This window comes from Nothobranchius furzeri, chromosome 6 (genome assembly GCF_043380555.1).
Source record: "Nothobranchius furzeri strain GRZ-AD chromosome 6, NfurGRZ-RIMD1, whole genome shotgun sequence".
NCBI classification, from domain to species: Eukaryota; Metazoa; Chordata; class Actinopteri; order Cyprinodontiformes; family Nothobranchiidae; genus Nothobranchius; species Nothobranchius furzeri.
The window spans coordinates 49,471,032-49,495,689 of record NC_091746.1 but is presented as its reverse complement, the minus strand read 5'-3'; the positions used below and the strand labels follow the sequence as shown (position 1 = coordinate 49,495,689).

At 41.3% G+C, this 24,658-nt stretch overlaps 2 protein-coding genes across 3 annotated transcripts in view; one reads left to right on the top strand and one right to left on the bottom strand.

The window, feature by feature from the left end:
- Positions 1–17,563, top strand: part of sh2d3ca (SH2 domain containing 3Ca) — an 89,964-nt gene extending 72,401 nt beyond the window's left edge. The window contains exons 5-16 of one of the 2 annotated variants that reach the window (XM_054744896.2): positions 6,225–6,353; positions 9,007–9,156; positions 10,586–10,860; positions 11,778–11,855; positions 12,341–12,468; positions 12,583–12,949; positions 13,105–13,234; positions 13,328–13,443; positions 13,703–13,874; positions 13,950–14,061; positions 14,138–14,344; positions 15,791–17,563. In XM_054744896.2, coding sequence (XP_054600871.2) covers positions 6,225–6,353; positions 9,007–9,156; positions 10,586–10,860; positions 11,778–11,855; positions 12,341–12,468; positions 12,583–12,949; positions 13,105–13,234; positions 13,328–13,443; positions 13,703–13,874; positions 13,950–14,061; positions 14,138–14,344; positions 15,791–15,966 — 2,040 coding nt within the window. In that variant the 3' untranslated portion in view covers positions 15,967–17,563. The remainder of the gene's footprint in view (positions 1–6,224; positions 6,354–9,006; positions 9,157–10,585; positions 10,861–11,777; positions 11,856–12,340; positions 12,469–12,582; positions 12,950–13,104; positions 13,235–13,327; positions 13,444–13,702; positions 13,875–13,949; positions 14,062–14,137; positions 14,345–15,790) is intronic. The other variant, XM_054744897.2, reaches the window with a different exon arrangement.
- A 6,460-nt stretch (positions 17,564–24,023) lies between these two features.
- Positions 24,024–24,658, bottom strand: part of LOC139061564 (uncharacterized) — a 37,267-nt gene continuing 36,632 nt past the window's right edge. Inside the window, exon 7 of the mRNA XM_070552758.1 lies at positions 24,024–24,143. Coding sequence (XP_070408859.1) covers positions 24,039–24,143 — 105 coding nt within the window. The 3' untranslated portion in view covers positions 24,024–24,038. The remainder of the gene's footprint in view (positions 24,144–24,658) is intronic.

Sequence of the window (24,658 nt, the reverse complement as noted above, 5' to 3'; positions counted from 1 at the left end):
TAAATAAAGGGTCGACTTTACTTGGAAAACAACACGAGTGTCCAAAGTTGATAAATCTGTTTAGCCTTCAAGTATGGCTTAAAGGGATACATTTCATGTCAATAAACCTTATTTTATACATGAATGAAAAATGTCTAAGATTAGCTTAGTCAATGATCAGCATGTCTGAAACTATAAAAATCTTGATTTTTGTTTTTTAAATGCTGGTGCATGAATGCACCATCACCGAGACATTATTTTTAAAAAGTCTGACATTTTTCCTGGTCTGTGAACTCGCCATTGCTAGCAGCTAATTCATGCTAGAAATGTCCGTTCTTTGAGATAAACTGGCACCAGTGGGTCAGAGCTGTGCAGGGATGAAAAACCAGGATTGGTGCATCTTCCGTTTATTTCCTTCCTGGATTCAACATCTAGCCAAATTCAGTGCTGAGCTCACAGAACAAACTCCAAGAGCCACAGTGATGCAAACACAGCATGCCAGAATTATACATGCATATACATGTGCATGTATTTAGAAATTCTCCCCATTTATCATCTCTTTATTTCATCTTCCTTTTTGCATGTTCCTTTTTCTCTCTTTATGATTGTGAGTGATGGTGGTGTCATGTTTTACTCTGGGAGGGTGGTGTGAAGTCACAAGGCGAAGCCTCCTAATTGGCCTGCAGTGAGGAACCAAGGCTCCAGTGAGTGTTGGTGTAAATTAGGTGACGGCTCACCCTGAGTTGTTTTCTATAGCTCATTTTCATACCTGCATATAAACCTGCTGAAGCCTGTAGATTATTCTCTGACTCTCTCTGCGCTCGTCTTTTGTCACTCGGTGCTGCTTTTGCTCCAACTGGTTCTCAACCAGAAATAGAAAAATGTATCCATGTAAAACACACAACTATTCACATATGCCTACACACACACACAGACACACACACACACACACACACACACACACACACACACACACACACACACACACACACACACACACACACACCAATCACTTTCCCTCTCCTTAAGCCCGTGGGGAAACAAAGTCCCGCATCAGCTGCTAAATTGCCTAAACTCTCTCTCATCCACTAATGGGCTACCTGTCTTCCTGCACGTCTGTCTCTGTCTACATTAATGAGTTTCCTCCCCGTGTCTGTCTGCCTGACTCCGTGTCCTCCTGAATGTCTGATGTTGTTGTCTTGTTTTTGTCGAGGACGGATCCTGCAGCATGTCTGCTCCTAAAATCCCTATGTCTGTTTTTTTTTATTTCTGCTCCTAACCCAGCTGGCCCCTGGGTTAGTTTCTGACAGTGTTTTGATGTTCTGTAGGAGCGCTGTGATGATGCATGAACATACATCCTCCAAACGAAATTCACTCACACCCTTGTTTGTTACAAGTCAATTAAAGGAGTAATTTTTTTTTTAGGATTTCCTGAAGTATTTAGTTGCTTTTATTGTACTTGTGCTGTATTTTACTTAACTTCCTGCTCATGTACCTAATTATGACAACATGTCACGGAACTCTCTCCAAAAACTGGGCTGGAAATGAGTGAAAAGGCAAAGTCCAACGAAAACTAGTAAAAACCATCAGACAAATTTACAAAATGTGAATCAAAACCACTTAAAAAGATCATTAGTCTTTGGCAGCAGAATAAGTATGGCTTAAAGGGATACTTCACAACATTTTCATATTTTTTTAATCATTTTCTTGAGTCAGTATGTGCTAAAATGACCCGTTACAGGCCACCCAGCCCCTATCCCCCCCCCCCCGTGGCCAGAAGATACCACTTGCAACTTCAGACCGGGCGGGCCCGCTAATGGGACTTAGAACAAATTGAGCTGACATACCAGGTGCAGCAGTCTTGTTTCATCACATTTCCTGCATGTTGTAGATCATGAACACCGCTGATTTGTTTAATTTAGTGATGAATCACTCCTGTAGACACCAAGGAAGGCTGGGGAGACATTTCAGCTGTTACATTAAGGTGTTAGAAAGATGAACACACAGCTTGTTTTCGGTTCTACAATCAGACACTAGGGGGTGCTAAAAGCAAGCCAAAACTGAGATTTCACTGTATGTATAAAACAGAACAATTTAAAATGACAGCTTCCTGAGGCTCAAATGTTTTTTCATTGTGAATTCATGGGAAGGCCCAAAGCAGAAAGCGAATCCAACATCCATCCATCCATCCATCCATTGTCTGAATCCGCTTTGTCCAGATGGGGCGCGGGGGGGGGGTGCTTGTGCCTATCTCCAGCAATGGGCAATTAGGCAGGGTACACCTTGGACAGAGAGCCAGTCCTTCACAGGGCAACACAGAGACACACAGGACAGACCAGTTAACCTGCAGTCATGTATTTGGACTGTGGGAGGAAGCCGGAGTACCCGGAGAGAACCCACGCATGCACAGGGAGAACATGCAAACTCCATGCAGAAAGATCCCAGGCCGGGAAGCGAACCTAGGACCTTCTTGCTACAAGGCAACAGCTCTAACGACTGCGCCACTGTTTAGCCTGAATTTAATGTAACGCTACAAAATGTGTAATGTCATTGAGCGTGTGGATGTGCAGAGCCTCGATGCAGATAAAGTCCAGAAGAACAGGCACTTTCATTCTGAACCAGAAAATAAGTCATAAATCATACATGAGGTAACATTGACCTAGCAATGATGCCCTCTAGTGGCTGCTTACTGACAATTACCAAATCCTCATGGTGACCATGTAGTCACTAATACAAAACACCCATTCTCATATGTGGTGATTACATCAGAAAGATTCAAACAGAGATAATGGTATTAGTCCAAACTAACTGAAAATACAGCTTCTCTGGAAAATATACATTTTAAAATGGAAATAAGTGCTCTCAGTATTTTCTGTAACTGCATTAGTCTTTGTCACCGACTCCCATTGTGCTTCTTCCCATTGCGTGTGTCCTCCTTTGTCATCAGGCAACTGTTTCTTCTCCTGCTCTGTTTTCACACCAGTCCAGAACCCTTGCAGCTCTGCTGCCCTCCTTAGAAGAGGCATCACCAGCCATTACAGTACTGATGTCGGTCATTTCCTGCTGAATGCTGCTCATGTCACAATATAAGACACTTTTTATTTAAATTACTACAAGCGATAATGCAGATAGACGCAGACTCTCTTGTGGCCTTGCCAAATAACTTTTTATTGTCTATTCATTGTCCTCCTCCACAAATCGTATCATAAACAGAACCCTGTTGACATTTCAATTTACCTCACAACACACACACACACACACACACACACACCAAGTTCATTGTTGAGCGTCAGATCAACAACGCTCTCTTGGGTTTTCACAGAGACAAGAAAAAGTAATGAATGCACACTTGACCTCTTTGCTTTTTTATTGGCCATGTCTCACCTTCACACACACACACACACACACACACACACACACACACACACACACACACACACACACACACACACGCGCGCGCACACATACCTCAAATCTAATCTGGGAGAGCAAGGCTCCAGAGTGATATTCCTCCGTCTCCCCCAGAGAATCGGAGAAGAAGGAAGAAGAGAGGAGGAAGTTAATAAATACATCTAGTAGCTACCTGGAAATGATGAGACTGAATGTTTTGGATCTTGTAGCCTTCAAAGACAGACAAACAGGTCATGATACCCCTTCATGCCTTGTTTCTTCTTGAACATCTGAACAAACTTACTGAAACTTTTCTTACAGAAACCCTCAAAAAGGAAACAGAACGAAGGAAAATGCTGAAAACAAGGAGTTTTGGTGAACGAGGCTGTTTACTGTTTACTCCCCTCTCATTTGTCCTCCTCCTGATGGTGTCAGGAAGATGTCTGTCTGTTTACTCCTGTGTGGATTTGTGTTGATGTCTGGGTGTGTCAAAGTGTGTGTGTTTCTGTTTGATCATGGTGTGTTTTATTCATATTAGGTGGTCTGTCTAGACACAGTCGTTCTGTGTTGATGTGTTTTGGTGTCCTCAAAAATCATCTGGGCCCCACTGTGGGATTTCCCTTTCTTCATCATTACACATGCAAATGGATCTGGGGCGGGGGGTTTAAAAATAATATAGTAACTGGAAAGAATTAAGTTTAAAAATGTTAGGCAGAAAAATGTTTAAACTACAGGAAAACAACTTATTTTTTCTCTTAGATTTAGATCTACTAAAAAATTTAATCCAAGTTTACTAAGACTCTATTTGAGTGGTGGTAAAGTGGTGGCCCCCAGGCCATATCTGGCCCATGAAATCATTCTCTCTGGCCTGTAATGTCAGACATTTCTGGTCATTTTTGCTCATTTTCATGCAGGATTCTTCTGTGGCTCAGCTTAGAAAGGGTTAATGAAAGCAGGGCCTTACCAGACCTTTCCACCAGATGCGTAAGCATCAAAATGAATGAATGAATTTCTTGACTTTATTGTCACCTTTCCTACGAGGCACAGTTTATAGGCCACCGTTTTAACCGATGGGAGCGTTTCATACCGACTGCGTCCCACAAGCTAAAGATGCATCGCTCCACTAAACTTACACCTCAAGTCAATATTTTACACACATAAAGCTAAGCCGTTCAGATCAGGTCAGACAAGAAGTCAAACAAAAAAGCTGGAAAACCTCTGGAAATTTTCTACATAAAAGTCACATGCAGATTTCCAGTTGCTTAACTAGTAAAGAAAAGTATATGATTACCAGTGAAACTTCCATAGTCAAGGTAAACTGAACAGAAAATAAACCTCAAACCTTTATGGATACAGGGGCAACAGTAGCTCAGGAGGTAGCGCGGGTTGTCCAGTAATCGGAAGGTTGCATGGATGGTTCGATCCATGCAACCTTCCAATTACCGCCAGAGAACGCTGCTTTAGTGTCCCTGGGCAAGACATCCAACCTACCTTGCCTGCTGATGGTGGTCGGATGGACCGGTGCTTGGAAGCCTTGCCTCTGTCAGTATTCCCCAGGGTAGCTGTAGCTACAACGTAACTCATCACCATCAGTGGGTAAACCGTTAAAATCAAACATGATCTTGAAATTTTCCAGTGATTTTCTGACCTGGTGGGTCCAGCTGTGTGGAATGCTTTTGCTGCTGTTTCACTTTCAAAATGCTTGCGCTGCTGAGCTCGGTGAGGAAAACCTTGTCTATAGTGTCCTGCGCGCGCCACTTACACATCCAGTGGAAAGGACGTGTTAGCCAATTGCATTGCTCATTCTCAGCAAGTCTCAGAGTCACTGCATCCTGAGCCACAACATGAGGGTTCAGCTCCTGAAATGATTTAAGGAAATACAGAAAATTACAAAATTTGGTTGATCCTGTTCAAAATATCACCTGAACCACCACACACACACACACACACACACACACACACACACACACCAGCACATCGAAGTGGTGTTTAATTGAAGCTCATAAACACTTGGACATGCGGCCCAAAGAGGCGGCAGATCAAACCGCCGACCCTTCAATTAGCGGATGACCTCCACCTGCCTCTTGAGCCCCGAAGGCCTTTCTCACAGTGTAAAAAATAGTTTCCCTAATTAGCTGAACTTTTGCTGATAATAGTTCAGAAACACACAACTAAAGACTGTGTGCAGCAATATTTCCATCAGGTATTGAACTGGTCCATTCATGCTAATATTAAGCTTTAAATGTTAAACATGTCCCAGTTGTATACGGGGTGTGTGTGTGTGTGGTTTTGTGGGTTTTTTTTGGGGGGGGGGGGGTCGAACTAAAGAAAAAACAGTTTTTCTTCGCAAGTAGGTCTGTGACTTGTCTTTGTTTCTTTTTCCAGTGCGTGTCCGTCTCTCTTTCCCATCTAGAGCATTAGCCAGTCTTCTGCTTTGGAAGTGGAGCGAGTTGCATCTGTACAAACAAAACGCCTGGTAGTTAGATGTAGACAGCTGAGAGTTTGTAGAAAACATGTATACCCTACAGTCTCAATAGAGCCATTTAAGAAAAGTCATAAAAGAATATGTTGTGTGTGAATGTGCATGTGAATGAATGAATGGTACACTAGTGTGAAGTGCTTTGGAGTCCAAATGTTTCACTATATTTTATGTATTTCCCACCCTAACTGAAGTTTATATCCATGTGGGTTTGTTTTAGGATTACATCTAAACCTCTGTAGGATTGATATGACTTCAAAAAGTTAGATGTGGTTTGTTTCTGTAGTCAGTTTTGAATGACGTGTTTTATGGTTCTTTTGGACTTTTCTCACCAGCTGAACTCAGGTTTTCTTGTCTCATTTTCTGTCTGACACAGTTCTCCAAGGAGAAATACCTGCTGGAGTCTCCTCCTGAGAAGCTTCGCAAAGAACTGGAGGAGGAGCTGAAACTGAGTCCTGCTGACATCAGGAGCCATGGCTGGTACCATGGACACATACCCCAGGAGGTACCAACACTGTCAAATGCACCCATGCTGTGTGACCTAAACAACATAAGTTACTGTTAAACATGTCAAAGGTTGAAATGTGTGAGAACACCTTTTAGAATTTTTGAAACAGAATCTTAATTTTAGAAGCAAATCTGTCAAATAAATGCATTAAAGTAAAAACTAGTTATGGACTCAAATTAAAATGGGAATTAAAACTAATAATATAGACATTTTTTGTAATTAATCTTGATTTATCACATTTTAATCATTCAAGACCATTTGTGCCCAAGCAAATTTTTTAAATAAAAAATTATATCAGTGAGGCACAGATGACATACCCACACGTTAATGAGTTTATTTCTGTAGCCACAACATCTATTTGATTACTTTGGTCTCATTAGAACATTAACTATTGTGGGATTTGTTGGGATGTGTACATATTAATCTGTGTGTGTGTGTGTGTGTGTGTGTGTGTGTGTGTGTGTGTGTGTGTGTGTGTGTGTGTGTGTGTGTGTGTGTGTGTGTGTGTGTGTGTACGTGCACACGCGCGCATTATTGATGAAGTGTAAATGGACATAAAACACTGTAAATGTTGTGTACTGGACTGAACACTAGGTGGCAGCAGAGCACAGCTAATAAATATAGAGGTGTAGTGCAGAGTTCAGGGGAAGTTCTGCTGAGGGTTACATGGTGAATGCTGCGTGTATGCTTGTCTCTCCCACTGTAATAAAGTTCATATGGATAAAGTTTCTGACTGCTTGATTTCTACCAAATAGAAAATATGACAAATAAAAAAGATTGAGGCGATTTGTCATGATTCATTTAATTGGTGTTTTAGTTGTGTTTGGATCACGTTTAAAAGTTGATATGGTCTTGTAGCCCAGGCTCTGCTATCTTGTTAGAGGTGCAGCTTGATGATAGGTATTGATATATAGGGCATACATTTTGATGCTAAAAGTTTCTCAGCCTCAGAGGAATACATTTTACTATACTAGTAAACGTAATCATCTTCTAATTATTTTACAAGTCACAATGGTGTCCTAAGTGGCTTTCAGAAGTTGAGACTTTGTGTTTTTAACCTCATGGTTATATGTCAGTTCATCCGTAAATTAAAATGCAGGATTTGGTCACTTAAAAATCTAAATGTTACCAAAAAAATAAAAAAAAACAATTCCTGACTTTTTATTTGCGAATGACTACACAGTTTTCATAAATCCAAACTTTAAATCCATGAATCAATAAGATAAACTTGTATAATTACCTGACTGATTACTTTGATGAAGTCTCTGGCTCTTAGAGCAGTTTACTCACAGAACAACACCGATTAATGAATCCCATCATCTGCCACAGTGCAGTAGCAATCGCTTTCAGGAAGAGGGAATCTCTGCCAAACAAACAGCTGTGCATGTTGCCGATGTGCGTTCTTGAATGTCACAGCTGGTGTCTAAAACACACACACACACACACGTGCAGGCTGGATGCACATGTGGAGGGTAGCACTTTCTTGATCAACCTGCTTCTCTCTCTTTCACACACACACACACACACACACACACACACACACACACACACACACACACACACACACACACACACACACACACACACACACACACACACTCAAATCAGCCATCTGTGAGTCGTTCTGATCATGATTTACATAAAATATTTGTTTATTCATGGATTTGCCCCAGTGTGAACTTGAGGGAATCCCAGGTCGTCTGGTTAGCAAAACACCGAATTTCACATGCATTTTGTTTTACTCTACTCTTTCTTACTGTTTATTACTAATATTACTGTTTATTATTTTGGGGTTTGAAGGGTTTAAAATAACTACTTTTGGTATAAATATGCAGCTTTTTGTTAAAAATATGATTTTTCTGAAAGCTTTTCATTGTTTTGATCCATTTAGTACTAAATTCTGAATAAAAACTAATTATATTTGACACTGGCAGAGATAACTGCACCGAGCTATGAACCCACCAAGCCCTGGACCCTGCCAAGGCTTCGAGACTTTGATCTGTGTAAATGCTGCCTCCTGCTGGTCTCTTCTTCTCAAGACGTGTTGCACCACACGTTTCAAGCTTCCTTTAAAGAATCCTAAAGCTTTTGCATCATCTTGATTTCACCATCAGTCTCATTACGGCTTGTTTCAAAACAAACTATGCTCAGTTTGACTTTAGTTTCTGTTCGCCACAGACTGCCTGATCAATAAACGTGATGCATTCTCAGAATCCAACATGACGATCAGCGAATCGTGCAGCCCGGAGCGGTTTCACTGAGCACAAGTGGAACATTACTTTTCTTGATTGCCTCCACGGTCAATGAATTTAAAATTAGTCTCATTCTTACAGTGGTGCTGGAGTCAATAAAATTGATCATGAGGAAGTAATTCTGTCTGTCATATTTTATCTCTGAGCCTGGCCAAGCTGTGCAGAACGATAAACAGTTTACCGAAGAGGGGGCTTGTTGTGTTTGATCAGCAGCATCCGAGGATTTGTTGGAAATCTTCTACATGAAATCCACACACATTTGGTTCTTAGTGATCTGATTCTCATCCCTCACTCTGAGCATTCATCTTTGATAGAATAAATAAGTAGAAGAGTGTATCTTGACTGTGACTTTTTGTTCCCTTTTAATAACTCATGAACTTGATGTTTGTATTAATCAGGTGTCAGAGACTCTGGTTTTGCGTAATGGAGATTTCCTCGTGCACGACTCCCTGACCAGCGTGGGCGACTATGTCCTGACCTGCCGATGGAACAACGAAGTTCTTCACTTCAAAATCAGCAAAATTTTAGTCAAATCCAATGAAACCAAGGTATTTGTCTTACCACATCTGTATCACTTCTTTTGCCTTCTCAGAGAAAATAGTAACTATATTAGCATAGCTAATATAACATGTTGTTTTAAATGCACGTTTCATTTATCCTAAAGAAATTGTTTCTGAAAATGCTCCACCTCACATCCAAAATGCTTCTTCAGTTTTTACTATAGGTTGTAGGTGCAGACTTGATTAATTAGACGAATCATCTCTACCTACGTCCATCAAAACGAATTAAAATGGAGGGAAAAAGAGTTGTTGAACTACAAGTCAAGATAATGAATACCTGAATTAACAGGAGTCAAACCTAAGAAATATTTTATCTTTTTATTCAGGAAAATGTCCCATCTGTTTGTATGGAGGGGGCGTGACCTAAAACTCTTACTGAAACCAGCCACTAGGGGGCACATTGATTCTGCTTTATACCCAAAATCTGGTTGTTCCTCCATGTTTATGGCTGCAGGTTTCAGGTTTGTAGATTATTGACATATTAACCTTTTAGCTTCCACCGGGTTATATGGGTTATTATTCTGTATATCTAGGACAAAAATAGTGTTTAAAAATAACATAATTTTTAGGTAATAATGTGGTTATGTTAACAACCACATGTTAAAAAACTTTTTAAATTGATTTAGTGTAGTTTAATTCAGTGCAGTTTCAATAAGATAAATAGACTAAAATGTGCTGTACTAAAGGGATGGCCTGCCAAGGGAGTGGTTAAAAACAAATGTTTCAGATGCGAGCACAGAATGCTGTCCAGCGCCGCTGTTCAGTGAGAGTAGGAAGCAGTGTGATTCATGTCAAATCAAAACTGGTCATGGCCACTTTTGTGTACTAAACTAAGGAGGACACTTCAGATTTCTCCTTGCGTCTTTTGCCCTGCCCACATCCTCAGAGACATCCACATTCCTGAGATGGCTGTGTGAACCACAGATATGGTGTGAACAATAGCCGTGCCTGGGGTGGGCCAACCAAATCAAGATTGGGCCGGGTCAGATGTGAAAATGCTATGAGACTTCACACCACTTTGTCTATATTAAGTTTACCTGCACGAGCCAGCGTACATGTTTAAATTACTGATCTAGAAAATACTCAGTCATGTCTAATGAAATTAATGATGTCACAGGTTGAGCCCATCAGCTTTTGAAGAATTTACTTAACTGATAAAAACTAAAAAAAATATAAATGATTGTTATTTTTAACCCAAAGTTTTAAATACGCAGTTTTACATGAAGTTTCCCACTGAGTTAACCAAAGGTTGTTTTTGGTTTTTTTGGTCTCTGCTGATTCAGATAACTAAGATGGAGGCTAATTTTGTTCACAGCCAAAACTGGATTGCAGCTTCCAGTTTCAGATTTAATAGCTTTTCATCCGTCCTGAGATCATCTGACAGTTTTAAACTGTAGCTCTCCATCCTCTCCTCCAGGTTCAGTACATGCTGGAGTCGGATAGCTTCGATTCCATCCAGGAGCTTGTACGTTATTTTGTGGGTCAACGTAAACCAGTTACCCAGTCCAGCGGCGCCCACATCTACTGTCCGGTCAGCAGGACGCTCCCTCTGCGTTACCTGGAGGCCACCTTCGCTCTCTCCAACAAACAAGGCTCTGCCTACTCGCCGTCCAGTCAGAGGGGCGCTTACATCAAAAGACGGAGCGTCACCATGACTGATGGGCTGACAACCGAAAAGATGATATCTCACAGGTGAGATGGGTTTTAGGATAGAAACAGTGTTCTGATGGGTAAAACATAGATCTACATTTTCCATATTTTACATTAAGTAAAATTTGTGGAACCATCTTGGATTTTTAAAACAAATTCATGCTCACTGATGTCCTGTTTGTTTTCATCCTCCCATCTGTGTTTTTTCAAGAGACCTGCGTTTGGGTGATTTTGACGTTAGTCATAGAGAGTCTGACTTCTCCAGACAGGCTCACCTGAACCAAGAATAGGTGGACCAAACAACAAGTTCCCAGCTCCATTTGTTTTCTGTTTGGAAACTATTTGTTAAGGATTACCTGATTTTTCAATCATTTTGCTGCCATTTTAAAGGGTCCCCCATAGCACCTTTTTAATTTTATGTGATATTGTTTATTGGTAAATGAAAGAATAGTACTACAAATTGGCATAAAATGTAGGCTACCATTACAAAAATGGATGAAAACCCTATTTTATTTTAGATATTTTATTGGGTAAAGTATACCCAACGTTAGTGATGGGGTTACTAATTTTAATGTTAGTGTTCTGGGGTTAAACAGATAGACCAGATCTAAATCCTTCTTAATGATTACTAAAAATACAAAAAGGTAAAAGCCAAACCGTCAAAGTTAACTACCAAGTTTTAAAAATAAACAACCTAAACAGATGAGAAAGTGTAAAAACTACTAATTGTGATTGTTTAAAACTTTTCCCGTGGAGCCAAAAGAACACCATGTTTATTTGACCCTTTTTTAATTACAAAGCCAGATTTTTTTAACTTTTAAACAAAAATTTCTGATTTCATATTTGTGACTTGTTGTTCCGCTAGGATTCATTCCATCTCTTTTTCTGCTGTTTTATTTGAACTCTGACCTTTTCATTGCTTCACTGAATATTTTTTTTTACATCACATACACGATCAGTGACTCGGACAGTCCCAGTCCAGTTGGGACACCAGTGGCGCCGCCTGAACCAGAACCGGAACCTTTGCCCCGATGCAGGTTGTGCTTTTATAAGTGTGACACTAACGAGGCACCGTCCCTCCATGTTCCTAAAGCCCCCACCCCACCCCCACCCCCTCACAGACACAGCTAACCCCTCCCTTTGTGAAGAACATCACATCCACACACCTGTGCACCAGATCAGACAAGTTTCAAACGCCACCAGGCTGTTTTTAAACTTGACGTTCCTAACCTGGAGAGGAGCAGACAGAACCTTTATACTTATCGATGGAAACCTCTTTTTGATCAGCTCCTTAGATGAAATGATTAGGATCAGGATTCATTTGTTATTATTTGCACTAATGCACGTCTGCTTCTGCTCCTAAACACTGTTGTAGTTTAAAAATCACACAATCAGAACTTCTGTAACAGTCACTCCCGAACTAAAATGTTTTTCACCCCGAAAGATGGAGTGTTTCAACTCTGCTGTTTCTCAGAGGCCTGACACTGAAAGCTTTTTAACATCCTAATGTTCCTGTTCTCAGCCCGTCGACCATCCACCACCACAAAGACGCAATGCGGAATTGTGCGATGAGCATGGACCAGATTCAGGAGTACCGCTGCCCCTTGTCGCCTGTCGGGGAAAACCCGCTGTCTCCTGCTTATAGTGCCAGTAAGTGCCAGAGACACACAGACTCAGACACATAAATAATACATCCCCACGTCCACAAACACTCCCCATTAGAGAGTTAAAGCCTCCCCCTCTCTCTCCTTTTAAAAATTTCAGTCACCCGGCAGAGAGCCCACTCAGGCGGGCGGGTTCTGGCCGTCATCCCTCCCTCCCCGGTGATGCGCCGCTCCAGCGACCCTCAGCTCAGTCCTTCCGATGGTCCCGTTCCTCCAGATTATGCCACACGCACCTCTCACTCAGCACACTCCTCACCCGCCCATCATTGCAGCTTCCAGTCCTCAGAGACGGCAGGGAGTTACTGTGACCTCAGACCCTGCCCCTCCGGGCCCCCCAAACCCCCCGCCAGGGGCTACGTAGAGCGACTCAGAGTGGAAGAAGGGAGGCAGGAGGAAGCAAGGGAAGAAGAGGAGAAGGCATTCATCCCTCCGCAGGTGGAGACGACTTCTTTGTTCAAGCCCTCCAGGTATGAAACCAAACAACCATCCAGACACGTTTATTCTAATAAACCCTTCTCTTTGTGCTCCCTAAACGAAGGAATTACATCTTCTGTTTCTACTTTTTTGTCATAATTTAAAATTTGAGAGCAGCAAACTAATTTCTGCTTTGATGTTTGTGCAGGTACGAGTCTGGCCTCATCCCCGCTGAAAACAAACCTCTGGAGATGTCTGTGCTGAAGAGGGTCAAAGAGCTGCTGGGTGAGGTTGATGCCAGGACCACAGCTAAACACATCACCCTGCTGGACTGCAAGGTGCAGACACACACGCCCACCATGTGCACGTGATCAAACACTTATCCAGCATGCTGAACAACAACAAGTTTCTTTATCTGTCGTCTTGTCTAGGTTGCAAGAATATTTTGTGTAACCCCAGAAATGCAAAGAATGATGGGAGTTTCCTCGGGGCTGGAGCTGCTGACGTTACCTCATGGACACCAGTTGAGACTTGACCTGCTGGAGAGGTCCTCAGGCTATTTATTTATTTATTTATTCATTTATTTATGCTATTCTATTATTTTTCCTAACCATTTTCACCTTTTTCTTGTTTGTTTTACCCTAAACCTACACTTTTGCACATTTCCTACCACATTTATCATGTATTTGTATTAGCAAAGACAAAAATTAAAGAAAAGTAGTCACATTTTAAATACGAGGCATTTAGTCTCAATAACATACATTAATTGTACTTTTCCTAATGAGCCGTGTGTTTTTCCCACTCAGGTTCTACACCATGTCCATCATGATGGCTGTGGATCTTCTGGGCTGCACGGGGAGCACAGAGGAGAGAGCAGCCCTCCTCCATAAGACCATCCAGTTAGCAGCAGAGCTAAAAAGCTATTTGGGGAACATGTTTGGGTTCGCTGCTGTGATGAGAACCCTGGAGCTGCCACAGGTGAGAACCCTGCACATAGAACTCCACCAAAAATATTTTGTATGCAACACGTGTTTTAATATTTTAATTTTTCAGATTTCCCGCCTGGAGCAGACGTGGGCGACTTTACGTCAGAGGCACACAGAAGGGGCGATTCTTTATGAAAAGAAGCTCAAACCCTTTTTAAAAAACTTAAATGATGGTAAAGGTGAGGTGTAGCTTTTATTGTTTCATGCTAAAATATTAAAATGTGCAGCTGAACACCAATGTTTGGTTATTTCCAGAATCCAGCGTCCTTTCCCACACCACCTTCCCCCACATCCTTCCGGTCCTGTCCCTTTTGGAGCGAGGAGCGGCCATCGGGGAGGTGCTGGAGCCGTGGGAGAGCTCAGAGGCGGGAGTGGATGTGGTCATGTTCCACCTGGAGGCGGCGCGGACCATCGCTCACCACGGGGAAATCTACCGAAGCAACGCAGAGAACAAACTGCAGGGTGAGAGCCTCAGCTGAGCTCGATGTGTAGAGATCACCATCATCAAAGGCAAAATAAACAGATTCATGTTTTATAAAAGGTAGAAAAAGGATCAATGATCATATTTTCTGGTTAGCTCAGATTTCACATTTTTCTAAACTTTCCAAAAAATTAAAAATAAAGAATAAAAATGATTTTTTTTTAACTTCTTGTTGAAGCAAAATTGGAAAATCTGTTCATAAAGAAAAACTTGAAGTTATCTCCCCCAGGCCGAATACTGGGACAAGATACTGGAACAAATAAAACCCAACAAATAAAAATAACTAAATATAGATTCTCCTTCACTGTTAAAACTCTTTTCTTTTCAATAATTAAGAAGCTTTTATTGCCATTGAACCAGCGTACCAGTACAACGATATTACAGTGTCAGAACAACCCGTCCAAGATTAGACATACACAGACTCAGCATAACAGAGTCAGGCTGGACTGTGGGCAGGTGCCTTCATAGTGCTCCCATATGCTGGAGTGACACAACACAGAGAGCCGGGGGCAGCAGTGGAGATTCAGGAAAAACCTCGGTAAGCACATAACCTTCCATACAATCTCAAACTAAACAAGTACACCACATTACAGGAATTTTCTTTCTATATAAAAAATAAACGATCTCGGCTCTGATCAGAGAATGCTGCTGTTGTGTCCTTGGACAAGACGCTTAACCAGCCTAGCCTGCTGGTGGTGGTCAGAGGGACCAGTGGCACCTGTGCTCAACGGCCTCGTCTCTGTCAGTGCGCCCCAGGGCAGCTGTGGCTACATCGTAGCTCATCCCCACCGGGGTGTGAATGTACGCGTGAATGGATGAATGACTGATTGTGTTGTGAAGCGCCTTGGGGGTTTAACACTAACAAGGCGCTGTACAAATACAAGCCATTTTACTTTTCAGTGACATTATATGCATTTCCTCACATAGTTCTGACATTTAAAATGTGAGTTTTGCAGAAATGTGCACTTCTGTGTCTGTGACTGGTTCCCAACTGTCCCAGTTATGGTGCCTTTACAGGGAACAAATCAGCTGTTTCAGTCAAAGGCAGTCAAAGGAAAATAAACCCACTAAAAATCAGATTTTCATGAATTAGGAGGGAATTTTAGTTGTCGATACTGGGCTGTGTGTGTTCTGCATCCGTGTCACACTGATTTGATCAGCTGTGTTGACTGTATTGATCCTAATACTTCTCTATCGGTTCTTCATTTGAGTCCATTACTGTTTTATTGAACTTCCTGCCAATAGCTTTCAGCTCTCGCCTGTGTTTCCTGTTAGCACCTGCTATTGATCCCGCTGACCTCCGTCTGTTCTGGTCAACAACTCTTCTATAGGCCTACCATCAGATGTTTCACCATAAACACCACATTGTGACTTTACATCCAAAAGCTGGAACTGTTGAGACGAAACTTTTCTTTCCTTCCCTTCAGGATTTCAGGAGCTAGCTGAGATACGTGAGATCTTCCAAACGGAGTTTCAGATGCGTCTCCTGTGGGGAAGCCGCGGCTCTGAAGGCAGCCAGGCGGAACGTTACGAGAAGTTCGACAAGGTTCTCACGGCTTTGTCTCACAAACTAGAGCCTCCTGTGCGCCACAGCGAGCTATAGCATCTGCCCTTGTTTTCTCTGCGCGGTCAAGACTTTCTCCTGATTGCACTCAACACTCACAGCAGAACGGAGGGGTTCTGAGATGGAGTTAGAAGGCAGCTAAAGAGGAATTCAGAAAGGAGAGATTCACTGTGGAATCAAACTAACGCCGTCTCTTCTCCTCCTTCCTGTGGACGTACCTGGCGTTAAAATATTTCAAAGCAAATAAGAAAAGTGAGAAAGAGGACAGGCAAGCAGAGGTAAAAACATTTGTACGGTGCGCCCTGAGGGCCAAACGGAGCTGTAAAAGTTTGGCTTTGCTCCATTAAAACACAATTGTCTCACACTGTAGCTGAAATGATAGCTCATACATAGATGTTTAGTGTGTGGGTGTGTCTGGAAGTGTGCTCATTCATTTCTGTACATCATGATTTTTTACATTTTTTAATCTAATTTATTTGTTATTATGAGAGAAAATCAAACCATTGTGGACGTTTCATCACAAACCTCACAAGAATGTTTCTCCATCACCAGGGAACTTTACTAATAAAACCTCATTTAATATGTCCCATTGAAAATGTATCAGGCATGCATTAATAAACGTATCTGAAAATGAGGCGTTTGCAGAAGAAATGCAGCCTTTTGAGTTAAGAGAACAGAAGCAAGCGCCCTCTGTTTTGGCTGCTGAAGTCCTTTCATATTCCGTGTTCTGTGCACAAAACCTTCATTACAACCATTAAAAGAGGAGCGTGTGCACTTTAAATTGACTTAAAGCAATGTTTCACTTTGTGCGTGAACATTAATGAACATAATTTGCTTGCTGAAATGGTTGATGCATGCAAGTTAAATGTTGCTTTAATAATAATTTAAATGAGTGTCAAATATGAGAAATACACAAATAAATCAATGACGAAATGTTGTGTTTGTTGGGAATCTTAAAAGATTTTGGGAAAAATGCCATTTTTCAAGTTTTTGAGTTCTGTTTGAGTTTTTGTTTTTTAAAGAATGCCCTCTGGATGTTTGATTTCTTTTTTTTCTGCAGAAAAGAAAAAATGACTAATTTATTTTCTACTTCGCTCAAATTTTTCTGTGTTAGATTGTTGAATTGGTCTGAGAGGGCTGGAGCCAACTCTCGGAGCTATGCAATCATTTCAGTCACACGGCTGAGAAGACGAGTCCCAGTCGGAGGGTTTTGGGAAATCTTGAACTTTTCTCATCCAAGAGGACAGAACCGGGTCACAGCTGATAATAATTTGGAAATTCCTCTGAAAATGTTCCTTCTGTTCCAGCGTTTTGTGGTTGAAATCTTTGAGAGGAAGTTGGATTTTGTTGTGTTTTTATTATTATTATGGCTGTGAGGATCAGCTTTGGCGCTGTGTGTCTGCTCCATCAGGAAGTCAGCAGAAAAAAAAATCTAAGACAAACAGGAAAAGGACTTTTATTTGTGTGTTTTCAGACCAACGGAATGCCTACTGGTTTAGGTTTCACTGGTAACGATGATGTTTTTATTTGTATGAAGAGAAAAGCAAAAAGTTCAGGAATAATTCAGGATTGATCTCATGTTTTCTTTTGTACTGTACATAGCAGGTCACTTTTTTGAATAAAATAATTGCTTGTGGTGATGAGTTTTTGATTTTTGCTCAGGAAAACTGCATTGAATGACATCAGAACCTGAAATTTGTGAGTAAAAGCTGCTCAACTCATCGTTCCCAGAAACTTCAGACCACATCTTCTCCACCAAGATTTAACGCTCCATCTAAAATGATTTAAAAGCACAGTATCCTCAAATTTGGGAATAAATAGAGGGTCTTTAAAAAACATGCAACGAAATGTTAAGGAATTGGAACATGATCAAAAAATATTTTCAAATTTTCTATTCAAATTTCCAGTAATAATACATAAATCCACAAAGGCAGTAAGATATTATTGTAACCTTCACCTTCTAAAAACAACAAATGAAAAGTAAACTTGGGGTCCCAGCACTAAGCAGCATAAGAGACACAGACATATTAATGTACATCTGGTGTTGCACAGGTATTGAACACATACTGAGTATTGCACTGATGTTATTGTGTAACAGGATAATGCCAGTACCAGTTAAACTGAGGAGTTATACACTCTTACTGCAGAGGGGATGAATGACCTACGGTAGTGTTCTGTTTTACATCTGGGATGTCTCAGTATGCCTCTGAAGGAGCTGTCCATGGTCTCCACAGTGAAGTGCAGTGGGTGGGAGGAGTTTTTGGACATTTTACATTTTGTTACTTTGACCTCAGTGTTCTCATTAAAAATTAGGCATCTTAACCCTCATTGCACCAAATGAATTAAAACAGCAAAATGAAAATATTTCATTTACTTTATTCCGGTTGTGGAAGTTAAATGAATTTTTATATGGAGGTCTAACCAGTAACAACTCTCTGATAAGTGCACAGGCGTGGCCAGAATTAATGGCTCGGGTAGCTCGGGTGGCTCGTGCCCCCAGCCCCCCAACTAAGACATCATCAGATCAATAGAGGTACTAAGCAGTTATTTGTGCTGTGTTTGTTGTTGAATCTCTAAAAATGTGTGGGAAACGTATTTAATCAGTATATTTGCAGTGAAATGAATGCCTTGCAAGCTGTATTTCGAGGCAAAAAGAAACCCCAGAAATGCCTGTTTCAGCATAAACAAGTCTGCTACATCAGAGGAGTGCTCAACATGCCAAGATTTGGAGTCTTGTTTCCATTTGGACATCTACAACTCTCACAGAGAAGTGTAACTTCTCACAGTGTGCGTAGAAACAATCAGTCGTTACTTTGTGTTCCATTTGCTCTCACTGAACTGGGCAAAAGGGCCTTCGTCCACTCTGCTCCTTCAGGCTGCAGGAAAACAGGAAATTAACCAAGTTTATCTCCTTGAATACATTTAAAACCAGACTGAGGGCCCTTCAGACAGGTGTCCTGTGTTGTGTTGTAACTGCCTTCTGTTATTTTGTACATAACATCTCTGTGTTACTGAAATGTTTTGTAACTGCAACTTTTGCTGCGGCTTGGTCAGGACTCCCTTAAAAATTAGGTTTTTGATCTCAATGGGACATTCCTGGTTAAATAAAGAAAAAATAAACATTGCCTCAGACTGGATAACAGCAATGCAACTCTACCATTGACTTTGTTTGCTCTGCAACGCTCATGTTTTATCTCCACAAATAACACAAGCTTCTGCCATGTGGTGGAGTTGCTAATGCTAATGGTTAGCTTCTACTAGCTGAGACGTTCCCTGCTGTTTCCTGGACGCTAAACCAAAAACAGCCTTCCCCGTCACAAGTCATGATGGGTGAGTCCATGAATGTTAAGTGACAGTGTGACGTAGATCTGTCAGAATTTTCTAATCCTAGAGTTTCTCTGTCTATTTTCTATCAGAAGCTAATGCATGTGGAGTATTTTTATTGTTTTGCATTGAGTACTAGCTGTACTACAGTCTATCAGATGAAATTTTCACACTTCTGCTTCTTCGTGTTTTGTGAAAATGTTTTAATGCAAAAAATCTGCATTTGTACTGAGAACTTTCAGTTTTGACAGTGTTTAATGTGTAGGACAGCAAATCTATACAGATGTCACAATATGTAGAAAAGACAAATGCCATCTCTATTATCACCACGTTCACTGAGGAGAATGTAAACGTTTCTATAAATGATCCTTAGGAAACATGTCGATGCACCACAAGGCCACTAGAGAGCAGCAGTTCTCCTTCTAACTAAATCTGAGTTCTCTGCTGAGTCCAGAGGCTCAAACCTGCCTTTATACTTTCTTTCAGTATTTAAAAAGCACTAACTCCTGCTTCACATAACACATACCTACAAAGCACAATCCTCCAAATAGCTGTTTTCCCCTCAAAAACACATTTTGTTAAATATATTAACTAGAACATAATTTCAAAATAAAATTCACCTTTCTCTGCACTCACTAACTTTACCAAAACACACAATGAAATTATTCTGTCAAATAATAAGCCATGGTTTCAGATCACAAGATACATGCTGTCAATCAAAGTGCACCAGATTTTTAAAATGTCCCACATTTGTCTATTTAAAATCCTAATGTTACTGATTTTGTGTAATATTCTTATGTGACATTTAGATTGTGGGGTTCTCATAAGTTGTAAGCCATACTCATCACATTTATAACAAAGAAAAGCTTGAAATATCTGGCTTTTCAGGTCATGAGTCTACCTCGTGTATTATTTTCACCTTTTACATAAGCTGACTTTCTGAAATAAATGAATTTTTCCACAATATTCCAATTTTTTGAGTTCCACCTGCAGACTCACCGTCCCTCATGGACGTAATTTGGGGGGGGGGGGGGGGGGGGGGAGTCCCCCCCAATTTTTCCAAAGTCAAGTTTTGACCCCTGCACTTTTTACCATCCAAAAACAATATTACTTTTTATTAAATTGACACTAGTTGAGCTCTAGGACCAAGCGGAAAACAACTGTTTGTCTATAAGCCTGTTTCCCATTAGAACATACTGTAAAGATACCCCACCCCCACCCCCCACCCCCCACTTCTAAAGTGAAATTTACATCCATGCCGTCCATGCCGTCCCTGCGCTGTATTTGTTGGTTGGGAACTGTATGTTCACATCTAACATTCGCATTCTGAATTATTCCGTGAAAAATAAATCTTTTTTTGTCCTTTACAGTATACAAGTTTTCCTTTATTGCTTTCAATGAACAAAATATTCATGAAACATCCACGAGCAGCCACACAGAAAACACTTAGCAGACACACAAAAACAGAAACACAAACGCTTGAATGAAAGGGGGAAAACAGAAAATATAAAATGACCTAACGTTGGGGATCTTTGGGGTTACATCCCAGGTGATACACCTTCAACACCTGCCTCTGAAATTCAATCTGGAACCAATGGTTCACCCAATTTACCCCACATACATATAAATCTGATGTGGGTCTATCATTTGGATAATTGTTGATTAGCAGCTAGTTTTTCTCTCAAATCTTGTGTAAGGTATAGCTTGTGTAGAGAATTAAACTACGCACTGGAATCAACTCTGTTGCTATTCGGTTGGAGATTCTGAAAAATGACCAATCAGATTAACCTATGAGGCTTAGATCATGTATAAATATCCCGGATACTTATATATGATCTAAGTTCATACACCAACCTGTTTGATCTAATTTTAATCATAGGATTAATGTTTAATTTAGATAATTAAATTTAATAGCAAAAGTTATTTTGAATCAGAAGCTAGGATCTTTGCTTGCCAATAACCAGAAATGTTATACCATTTCTGTGTTTTATTTCAATAATGAGGCAAGTTTAAAAAATGAAGGAATTTTATTTCTAACAATTTTAAACAAAGATTTGAAACGACAATTCATGGATGACACTTCAATGACAATTTTTAACTGCTTTGATATTAAACGTGTTTTAAAAGCGAACCTGTGGCTGGATGGAAGCTAAATGAAAATACGAGTTTGGATGCGTGAATGGGATAATTTGAAGGTTTCTTTCAGGGAGAGAAGAAGCGTTCTGGATGAAAATGAAGTTTTGCAGCTAACTGAGTCTTTCACTTAGAGAAAACAGCATCAAACGCATTCCTGTGTTCTACCTCACCCAAATGGAGACCCTCTTATGGATCCAGAGATGAGGAGGATGTTGTTCATCCAAGATAACACTCGGTCCGGCAGGGGAGACGCGAGTGTCCAGTCATCTGGTCCAGAGATGTCCGGGGTACACAGTTGTCAAGCGTTTGCGGATGGACGTTCTCGTCTTAACTTACTCAGAAATCAACAACTCTGGGTAGAGTCTTCGTTAGCTGGTTACAGTTGCGTTTATTCCGATGGTTTATTCTTAGCTATTCTTGTTGGCGTGACTGAACAGCAGGTGGAGGTTTTAGGGACGGCCGTTCCCTTGCTCCGTGGTGTTGGTTCAAGAACTGATGTGAAGCTTTGATGGTTACTGTTATACCAAGCTCTCAGGACACTCCCACTCTCTCCCCAAGAAAGCTTTGATCATGCATCAAAAACATGTGTTGCAGTTATCGTTTATCTGGACTCTGTGTTAGATGGATAAGGTGTACTGACCTTCTTTGCTGAACACATCTTTTACTGTCATCAACCATAATCATAATTAATCATTATTATTATTATACCCAAATCATAAATTCATTTCATGTAATTAAAATACCTTTATATTGAACCAAGTGATCATTTATGATGATTATATTAAACAGTAATAAAATCAATGAGTTTTATTAATTATTATTATGTAATTATTATCATCGTGACTTGAAGTGTCCTCCTCCTGGGATGGAACAGCAACAGATATGGATATGATCTTGAGCAGACTTTGTGGCTCCTTGTTTAATCTGTGGATTTAAAAGTACTGTTTGACCCAGCTGGGTAGATGTGACCTTTGCCACAAATTAGAGGACCTTCGGTGACGCTACACTTATCTGTTAAGAAAATGTAAGCATTATAGAACTGTGTTGACTGCATATTGTGTGAAAACGACCTGAAACTTGTGAATGGTACGGCTAAATCACACCACTGCTGTGCTTGTTGTAAGAGTTTTAAAAATGTGACTACTGTTTGGAAAAATGCTTGTTAGTGACTGAAAACTAAACTGTAATGAACGTCTTTCCCTTGGTTTGGTTCACTTTGAAGACTGAGTGTGAAATAGCTCAGTTTTATCTAAATTCTCAGTTCATATTTTGTTTAGTTTGGGGTTTCCTTCCTCTCGACCGGAAAAGGGTGGCTTGCCAACTCCGGGTCGGGAGAGAGGTCCTACCTCAAGTGGAGGAGTTTAAGTATCTCGGGGTCTTGTTCACGAGTGAGGGTAGGAGGGATCGGGAGATCGACAGGCGGATTGGTTCAGCATCTGTAGTGATGCGGACGCTGAGCCGATCTGTCGTGGTGAAGAGGGAGCTGAGCCAGAAAGCCAGGCTCTCGATTTACCGGTCGATCTATGTCCCAATCCTCACCTATGGTCATGAGCTTTGGGTCATGACCGAAAGAACGAGATCACGGATACAAGCGGCCGAAATGAGTTTCCTCCGTAGGGTGGCTGGGCTCAGCCTTAGAGATAGGGTGAGGAGCTCGGACATTCGGGAGGGACTCAAAGTAGAACCGCTGCTCCTCCGGATCGAAAGGAGTCAGTTGAGGTGGTTTGGGCATCTGGTCAGGATGCCTCCTGGATGCTTGCCTGGGGAGGTGTTTCGGGCATGTCCTGCCGGCAGGAGGCCCCCGGGTCGACCCAGGACATGTTGGAGAGGTTACATCTCCAATCTGGTCCGGGAACGCCTTGGGGTTCTGCCGGAGGAGCTGGTGGAGGTGGCCGGGGAGAGGACGGTCTGGAGCTCCCTAGTTGGGGTGCTGCCCCCGTGACCCGGACCCGGATAAGCGGAGGAAGACGACGACAACGTTTCCTTGGTTTGTTCATAGTTCAGAACCCTTAGGTTCCTCTATCGAAGCTTTAAAATGTTACCCAAAGATACAAAAAAGCAGTTTTTTAACGAAAATATGCAATCTAGTGTGCATTGAGCGTGTGTTTTTGCACATTGCTTCACATATAGCCCTGTGGTGTGGCAGCAGGAGGGGGCGGGGGACAGATGGAGTGTGTGTGTGTGTGTGTGTGTGTGTGTGTGTGTGTGTGTGTGTGTGTGTGTGTGTGTGTGTGTGTGTGTGTGTGTATGTGTGTGTGTGTGTGTGCTATAGCACCAGTGTTGCAAGAGTTGTCTCTCTTGCAGGTTTTCTCTTAATACAGGAGGAAATGGAGCCATCTGTTGAAAGAGCTCAGATAAAGAATTTCATTCTAGACTTTTTTTATGACACAATAATTGTTTTAATCAGACAATCAAACATGATAAAACACTGGGTAATCTGTTATAACAATGAGATCTTTGTCTCCTATTTCTTTACAGTTCCAGAGGCGTAACATGTAATCTCTAAGAGGATTCTCTCTGCTTGGTATCATGTTAATTTCAGCTCTTTATTTTTCTCATGGAAACACATCCCAGCTCTCGCAGGCCTGTCAGCCAGCAATTCTGCCAGCAAACATCATCAATTCACTCCCTAATCTCTCCTCACAATCCTTCTATAGACGATCCGGCGTGTTGGTCATTGTCATCTGATCATGTGTGACCTTGGCTGCTCTAAAGCTGGAGCCATGGTGGCGTGGCATTGGAAGATACTGGAAGAGCTGAAAAAGAAATATGACTCTGTTATTATGTATTTATTTGTGGGTTGGGTGTGTTGTTGGAGAGAAAGTCTAGTCATCAGGATGTGGTGTAGTGGAAGTCACTTTGGACATTTTTGTGTTAAACATACAAAAAACGACATTCTAATTGCTAAAGAAATGAAGATTATTAAGAAAATTGATTAAAGTGAAAAGAAGAATGAGCTTCTTCCCCTCCATCTGAGGTAATCCTTTTTCTGATTTCACCTGTGTGAGGATCATTTTCCAAGAAACGTTCACAGCAGCTTCAGTTTTCAGAGGGCTTCCTCACCCAAACCTCACCCTTCCGTCACCCCCACCAGGCCCTGCTCGATCTGTCTGCCTGCCCCTGCACTCACTTCTCATTAACACATGAATAAAGGCATGGGAAGGGCCCGCTAGGCTTGGAGGCCAACAGAAGGCAGCAGATTTGCAATTCAAACCTCTGACCGTCCACACCACACCACACTACCCTGATCCCTCTCATCCTCCCCCCTCAT